This window comes from Herpailurus yagouaroundi, unplaced genomic scaffold, assembly GCF_014898765.1.
Source record: "Herpailurus yagouaroundi ecotype Mexico unplaced genomic scaffold, PumYag 196, whole genome shotgun sequence".
In the NCBI taxonomy this organism is placed as follows: Eukaryota; Metazoa; Chordata; class Mammalia; order Carnivora; family Felidae; genus Herpailurus; species Herpailurus yagouaroundi.
Window position 1 is genome coordinate 10,605,479 of NW_024412427.1, and position 8,532 is coordinate 10,614,010.

General features: G+C 46.4%; 1 protein-coding gene across 1 annotated transcript; it reads right to left on the reverse strand.

Annotated features, from left to right (window-relative positions):
* Positions 1-3,759: 3,759 nt before the first annotated feature.
* Positions 3,760-8,237, reverse strand: PROCR (protein C receptor). Its single transcript, XM_040447243.1, has 4 exons — positions 7,946-8,237; positions 5,305-5,556; positions 4,584-4,862; positions 3,760-4,336 (listed from the first exon to the last, which is right to left on the reverse strand). The coding sequence occupies exons 1-4, from the start codon at positions 8,022-8,024 to the stop codon at positions 4,221-4,223; spliced, it is 726 nt and encodes a 241-aa protein (XP_040303177.1). The 5' UTR covers positions 8,025-8,237; the 3' UTR covers positions 3,760-4,220.
* Between the last annotated feature and the right edge of the window lie 295 nt (positions 8,238-8,532).

Genomic DNA, 8,532 nt, shown 5'->3' on the forward strand with positions numbered 1-8,532 from the left:
ATGGGTTTTGTCCTTTATTTTATTGATATGGTGTGTTCTATTCATTGACTTTCATATGTTGAACCAACTTGGCCTCCCTGGGATAAATCTCACATGATTACAGTGTTTAATACCTTTCATTTATTGCTGGATTCAACTTGCTAGCATTTTGTTAAGGATTTTTGTGTCTATGTTCATGAGATATTTGTGGCTGTCTTCTGATGTCTCTATAGGGTTTGGTGTCAAGGTAATACTGGCCTCATAGAATGTCCTGGAAAGTGTTCCCTCCTTTTTTTATTTTTTGAAAGATTTTATCAAAGATTGATGTTAATTCTTCTTGAAATGTGATGGAATTCACCAGTGAGGTAATTTGGGCCTGGGTTTTTCTTTGCAGAAGTTCTAAAATTACTAATTCAGTATCTTTGTTTGTTGCACATCTACTTAGATTTTCTATTTCTTCTGCATCTGTGTCTTTCTAGGAACTTGTCCATTTCATCTAAGTTATCTAATTTGTTGCCATATAATTTTTTGTAGTATTCCTTATAATCATTTTTATTCTCTAATGTAATTTCTGTAATATTTTTGTAATTTGATCTTCTCACTTTTTTATTGGTAAGTCTAGCTAAAGTTTTGCCAATTTTATTGATCTTTCAACAAAAGAGGTTTTGTTGATTTTCTTTATTGTTTTTCTGGACTCTAGTTTATTTATTTGCTCTAATACTTATTATTTCCCTTCTTGATTTAGGTTTAGATCATTCCTCTTTTTCTACCTTCTTTAGGTGGAAGGATAGGTTATTGATTTGAGATATTTCTTCTTTTTAATATAGGCACTTACAGCTATTCCCCCTAATGTTGCTCCATCTCATAGTTTCCCTTTTCCCCTCTTGCAGCTAAGGCAAAGTCTTGATCATTTGGACATTCCCACCAGGACGTTGAGTCTTGAACAAATAGTGTAAAAACAAAACAAAACAAAAACAAACAGGGGACAGAGTAGAATTCACTTAAGATGGCAGCATGCAATGGTGATGTAGTGGTTCCAGCTGTGGTATACTTAACTAGACCATTCCTTTGTTGTGACTTTGGTTGAGATTCCTGGTTCTATTTTCTGAGCTTAATTAGCTGGCCTTCCTATCAAACTGAGGATTACTTGATGACCTTCCAATATATTTATTTCCTCCTTAGGTTGGTAGAGTTGGTTTCTGTTGCTTGAAACTAAGAATCTTGGCATACCATTTAGGTAAGGGTTGGGGAGAAGGAGAAAACAGAGGTCTTTCATTTTTCTCTTTGTCAAACTTTCTTTGTAAATCTCTGTGTTGCTAGTATTGTTGTATTACTTCTGTCATTTAAGGGGAGCCTGGGTGGCTCAGTCGGTTAAGCATCTGACTCTTGGTTTCCTCTCAGGTCATGATCTTATGGTTGTGAGATCCAGCCACATGTTGCACTCTATACTGACAATGTGGAGCTTGCTTGGGATTCTCTCTCAACCTTTCTTTCTGCCCCTCCCCTGCTTGTTCTCTCTCTTTCTCTCTCAAAATACATAAATAAACATTTTTTAAAATATATGCTTTTAGGGGTGCCTGGGTGGCTCAGTTGGTTGAGCATCCAACTTCGGCTTGGGTCTTGATCTCATGGTTCTTGAGTTCGAGCCCCACATGGGGCTCTCTGTTTTCAGTACATAGCCCACTTTCGATCCTCTGTCTCTGTCTGTCTGTCTGTCTCTCTGCTGCCCCACCCCTCAAAAATAAATAAAAACATTTAAAATATATATGTTTTTTAAATTGATAATCTAAAGCACAGTTGGATGAAGAGAAGTGGTGGGATATACAATTTGAAAATTAGGATAAGACCAGATTATACAAGGCCTTGAATGCCATTTTGAGGATTCTGAAGTTAGCTCAGTAAGTATTGGGAATTTACAAAGTGGAACAATGATGACATGATCAGATCTATGTTTGCTTTTTAAAATTATTATTATTTTTTATTTCCATGTAGATGAATTAGAACTCAGAGAAATTAGAAACCAGGAGAATAGTTAGGAGGAGGCTACTGCTATGGTCCAGATATAAGATTGAGAAAATTTCTCAATCTGGAGAGAGAAAAAGAAAGGAAGATTGTCAGTCACAGCTTGGATTTTCTGGAAGCAGATGCTGAGATAGTTTGAGGTGGAAGATATTAACTAGGGAAAGGAAGGGGGATTGAATAGAAGGAGAAGTCAAACTTCAGTGTAGATCTGACAGATACCCAGCCAACCTGGCAAGGAGCTCTGGAGTGAATACTGTTTATCAGAATTGCCCTGCAGTAGGTGGGACTGGCTGAGCCTTTATACCCCTGCTTTGCTCAGTCACCAGATGAGGATATCCCCAAGAGGAACATGACCTCATGCAGGACTGTTCTCTACAGGTAAGGCAGACACTGAAGGAACTGAAGCAGCTCGTGGCTATCTGCTGCCTAAGTGCCCTGTAGCTAAACACCCAGTAGAACTGGGCGGCACACCTCATACCTACCGCAGAGAAAGAGCTGAATCACCATATCTTACAAAAAAAGCAAGAGAGTGGAAAAGAAGGATTTGATTCTACACATACTATATTTTGTAGGGGGGGGATGAAGAAGGAGTAAATAAAGGTCAGCACTTAGGTTTCTACACTGATGTGGTTTGATAGTAATTCTGTTTAACTGATAGCAAACAACAAAGGAGAGAGAACAGGTTTGGGGAGAAAGATAAGGAATTTGACTTAGAACATGTTGACTCAGAAATGTCTGCAAAATATTAAGGTGGAGATGATTTTCAAAAATCAATGCAAATGTGGGGTCTGGAGGTCAGCAGCAAGTGCTATATTTATTGGGTGTACATATACATATTTATATAATACTCATAATGCCTCTATGAGGTAGGTGTTATTTTTATTATACCCTTTTTGTACATTTTATTATACCTTTCTTTATGAAGAAACTGAGACTTCAAGGAGTTAAATGCCCGGCTTAAAGAAGTAAAACTCAAATCTGTTTGATGGCAAAACACCTGCTTCCAAAGACAAGATTATATTGTTTCCCCATGGAAAAGACCACAGATAGATGACATATGAATACATCCACAAAGGGTACAGTTTAAATGGGACCAAAAAACCAAAACATGGAAGTCTAAAAAAGCCATGATTTCAAGGTGAGTTGAGTAAGATGACAAAGGCAATGGGATTGACTGAGTGGCGAGAACAGTTTCTAAAAATTAGAAGTATGGAATCTCAGGGGTTAGGGTAAAAAGAGAATTCTAGCCCACAACGGAAAATGTTGCAGATATCATGTGGAATGGAGATTTCACAATTAGAGGTCATTGATGATCTTAGAGCAGTTTATAGGGAAGTCAGACTGCAGTGATTTAGGAGTGGGAAAGGAGGGAGTAGAAGCAAAAGGTATAGTCTACGGGATCCCTGGGTGGCTCAGTCGGTTAAGCGTCCGACTTCAGTTCGGGTCATGATCTCACAGTCCGTGGGTTCAAGCCCCACATCGGGATCTGTGCTGACAGCTCAGAGCCTGGAGCCTGCTTCAGATTCTGTGTCTCCCTCTCTCTCTGTCCCCTCCCCTGCTCACACTCTGTCTCTCTCTCTCTCAAAATAAAATAAAGACAAAAGATCTAGTCTACTTTTCCAGAAATTTTGTAGAGGAAAAAATAATGCCATCTACATAAGTAAGGAATTTTTTTAAGAATATTATTAATTAACTAATGGCTCTTTGCTTCCATATTTTAGTTTATACTCCCACCATTTCTCTGATTATTTCTTTCTACCTCTACTATATCAGCATCCTTTCCCAAATCTGATGTGCCTGGGAGCATTGAGTGGTGTTTATTCTGGTTGATGGACTTCTTGTATTTGTTAGGTGTTTTGAATGCCTTGGGTGATTCTGTCTTTGGAGGACATGCCATAGACACCCTCTACCCCCACCCAACTCCGTCATCTGTTTTCCACAAAGATAGATAAGCATTCACTTCTCAGACCAATTCAGGAAAGCATGCAAGTTCTTAGCTGCTTAGTAAACCAAGAACTCTGTCTACTTAGCTTCTTCCTTCCCTTTCCCTCCCCCAAACTCTTGGTGGGCAGATCAGGGAGAAGAAAGGAGCTGCCACTCCAAACCTTCTGGGATATAATGTCCCAGATGGGGAATCTGTGTGGTTTTGCAGTGAGCTGAGATCTTCCCTCATCAGCCCTCATCAGTCCAGCCCTTTTTCAGAGGGGTCTGGAGAGCAATCAACACCGCCGTCCACCTGTGTACAGGAAGATGCCTACAGCCACACCAGCAATGATGAAACTGCCCACCAGGACACCCAGGACCAGCGAGGTGTAGGAGCGGCCTGTTTGGCTCCCTGCAGAACATGCACAGAATTAGCCTGAAGAACATACCTCCAAGAAGTCCATGGTTTAAATCAAACACTAAGGGATTTCTACCCCAAAGGAAGGGGGCTACTTCACCAAGTGACATAAGCTGTGTATACTCTGTCCCAACCCCCCAGCCCTGAGACTTCCGTTGCTCAAGGTATGCATCCTTCAGGTCTACCCATTTGCCTGGAACCCACCCAACAGCACACAGGCCCATCCCCGATCCCATCATACCTTTCGAGTTGTTCACAGTGATGTGTTCTTGCACATACTGCACACAGGTGTCCTGCAGGAATTCTCGCAGTTCGTACCGAGTACGATTGTAGGCGTTGAGCTGCTGCAGGGTGTAGGTGACCACCCTGGAGGGTGCCTGGGGCCCTGCCACCCATAAAGCTGTCTCTGGCTGGAAATGCACAAAGGAGCTCCCATTCACAGACACTTCGAAGAAGACACGTGCTGTAGAACCCTCAGGAGGCAGCTCACAGCCCAGGAAGCAGCGAATGATCAGAGGAACTGTGGATGAGGGAGGGTGAGAGGGCTGTATGGAGAGGATGCCAGCTGTGGGAGAATGTCCACCGGGGGAACATGAACTTTTGGGGTTTCGGGTGGATCAAGGACAGGGCATCCCAACAGGGTCAGCCCCGAGGTGATGCCAGCAAAAAGAGGGCCTGACGGAGGGCCCGCAACTAGGACACCCAGTCCTCTTCAGGCTCAGGCTCCCAACCAGCAATCAGCAAAGGCAGGTGCCCTGGTACCACTGGGCTGCTCAGAGCAGCCGGCTCACACAAGACCAAGCCACCCACAACACCCCTCCAAGAACGCCGTCCCTCCATGAGGCTCCGCCCCGTTCCCCCACAGGCCCACCCCATCAAATCCCGCCCACAGGCCGCGCCTCCCGCCTGGACGCGCCACCGCCGCCGCCGCCGCCGCGCGTAGGGGCGCGCGCACCACGCACAGGTCAAGCGCCGCTCATGGTGTACCAGCAGTACCAAGCTGTTGAACTGGTGCAGATAGGTCTTAAGGCTGTCTTCTGTGTGCATCCAGCTCTCAGGCTCCTGCAAGGGCTGCAACTGGCGGATCGTGACGTTGCTGCCTAGGCCTTCCAGCACGTGCGTCATTAGCCCCCCCAGCGACGCGTTGCCCTGGTGCCACACTTGATAGGGGTCGCGAAAGTAGGAGATCTGGAGCATGTGGAGGTTCCGAAGGCCTGCTGGGCAGTGTCAGCGCGTCAGGCCTTGGCCGGCGTGGCGGGGCTTGGCGTGTAGCTGGAGGTAATAACCCCCTACCTAAAGGCCGGCCGCCCACCTTCTCGGCCGTTCATAAACTACAAAGTGTTCTCCCACTCTTCCTCCCATAACCCTGTCAGGAGGGCAGGAAAGGGATTATTAACTTCGTTTTACAGATAAGGAAACTGAGGCTGGAAAGAGCAGAAGCCACTTGCCTCAGGGTAATCCAGTCAGTGGAAGAGCCACTCCCATCTTTCTGCCTCTCACCCTGTAACTACCCCCACTTCCAGTTGGTCAACAAATCCTGGCTTCCAGTAAAATCCTATTCCATCTCCTGTTCCCTGCCACTGCCCTACTTTACGCCTCATCGGTTCTCATCTGGACTCGGGTGGTAATGTCCTTCCTCTTCCCCGTCCCCTCATTTTTCAGTTTCACTCCTTCTTTTTTTTTTTTTTTCAACGTTTATTTATTTTTGGGACAGAGAGAGACAGAGCATGAACGGGGGAGGGGCAGAGAGAGGGAGACACAGAATCGGAAACAGGCTCCAGGCTCTGAGCCATCAGCCCAGAGCCTGACGCGGGGCTCGAACTCATGGACCGCGAGATCGTGACCTGGCTGAAGTCGGACGCTTAACCGACTGCGCCACCCAGGCGCCCCACAGTTTCACTCCTTCTAATCTGACCTCTCTCTGACCCAGAAATAAGATTATTCTCTCCTGCTTAAAATCCTCCAGTGACACACTCCCCTATCAAAATCATTAATAATAATAATAATAATAATAATAATAACAACAATAATAATGGCTATTATTGTTACTATGACCCAAGCACTGTACCTTACACATATTATCTTATTTGCGCCTTCCTCCCATTAGCTAAATGCAGTAGCTACTGTGATTAATCTCAGTCCATAAGAGACACAGCCTAAAATGGTGTAGCAGAACTAAGATTTGAGTGCAGGCGGTGTGATTCCAGCACTTTTAACCATCCAGCCACACTGCCTCCCCATAGGATATCTGTCCACAGAATGAAGTCCAAAGTCTTTAGCTTGGCATTCAAGGCTGCCAGAGACCAGGCCCCAACTGCCTTATTTAACCTCTTCTAGTACTTATATATAGTAAACTACTTGGAGTTTCTCATGCTGCCTTTTGGCTGACATGAATAGCATGTTGGGGTGTCTCTGCCTCTAGGCAAACTTCTATTCATGCTTCAAGACTCAGCTCTGTTGCTCTCTTGGAGAAGTTTTCCTGATGCCTCTCCTCTTTACCCTCCCGGACACAGCAGGTCTGTTTCAATGATCCCAGATTCCACGTAACTGTCTCCAAACACACAGACTCTACTGGGCTCCCTTAGGCTACAGAATCATGTCTGGTTATCTCTGTCTCCTACACCTATTAAGGCCCTGGTACAGGGTTGATGCCCAGAGAATGTGTGAGGGGGGAATGAGTCTGGGGTTATAAATTTCTGTGCGTGGATGTGTCTTGTCCACCTTTGCATTTGAAAAGTTGTGCTCTGTGTCTGTAGGTGTGAATAGGTATATCTATGTGAATAGCCCTAGATAAGGTTCCTAACTGCCCTGTGCCCAGTCTCCTCCCCTGTAAAAGAGAGATAATCATATTGCCTGCCTTGTAGAGATATTACGGGAGTCAGATGTGTCAGTGCACGTATTAACCATAGTGAGCGCTCCTTGAATACTGGTGATTTGCTCCCTCAGAGAGAGACCAAGGCTACAGAGACTGTGGGAAAGGGGAGGAGAGGCACCTGTGTGGTCACCATGCAGGGCAATAACACCTTTCTCTGCTTAAACAGCCACTTCAGGCAGCCTGACCCCCTGAGTTTTCCCAATGACCACAGCTTCTTCTTCCCCCGACTTTCCCCCAAGCTTCCATCCATCTTACACCTTCTCCAGTCTCCTCTTCTGCCTCACTTATCTCAGTCCCGGTCTCTCCAGTGGCTTCCCATTCCTTCCATCTCTCACGTCTTCCTGTCTTCCTTGGTCTTACCCCGAACCACGATCACCCTCAGCTCTCCCCCTCCAGATTCACCCCCTCTCCCGGGGGCTAATTCCCTTACCCTTTCTACCCATCCCTTTCCATTTATCCAGTTCTGTTTCACACCCCCTCCCCCCTCCCATCCCCCACTCTCCACCCCCTGCCTCCTCCATCTCCCCCTTCCCTGGGGACAGACTGTACTTCCTCACCTTGGCTTTGGGACACAAATCAGTCCCCAGCACCCTGCCTACCCTACAGAGAGATCTGGCTCGCTGCAGGCACAGACGCTGTGGGATAAGGTCTCCTCTGGTTTCTCCCATGTACCCAGACAGGCTGAGAGTCTCCAGAACCATCCCGGGGCAGATGTGCCCCTGACTCACCATCTGAGGCTTCATGGCTACAAAAGGCCCAGCCGGGCAGGAGCAGTAGACACAGCAGTGGCAGCAATGTTGTCAACATCCTGGGGCTTAGGTTCTTACCCCACCTGGGCTCCTTCCTGACTCTGGCAGGCAGAGGGCTCAAGCTGGCTGCAGCCTAGGGGGAAAAGAAGTAAGGACTGTCTGGAAGGAGAGGAGACTGCACAGAGGAGGCTGGAAGGTGGCCAGGGGATAGGAGGAGGATGAGAGCGTCAGGCTTATTAAGTGTTATTCCTACCCTGTCTCATTTCCTACTAGGGGGCTGGCCTCCCTCTTGCCCTTCCCCTGCCCCGCCCTGCATTGGGCCCTCTGGCCCAGACCTGCCTTTTCCCTTTTCCCTGGGCCTCTTCCAAACAGGGAGCGGAAAAAGGGGGAGTTGGGATCAGAGAGAAGTTCTGCCCTCGCTGAGTCAGGGGGTGGGGCTCTGCTTTCAATTTAGAGCAGACTCTGGGGTGTAGAGATCAACAGGTTACTGGTGGGGAAATTGAGGCCCACAGAGGTACAGGGACTTGCCCAACAGAAGTTTGTATATCACGGTAACAGATTGGGGG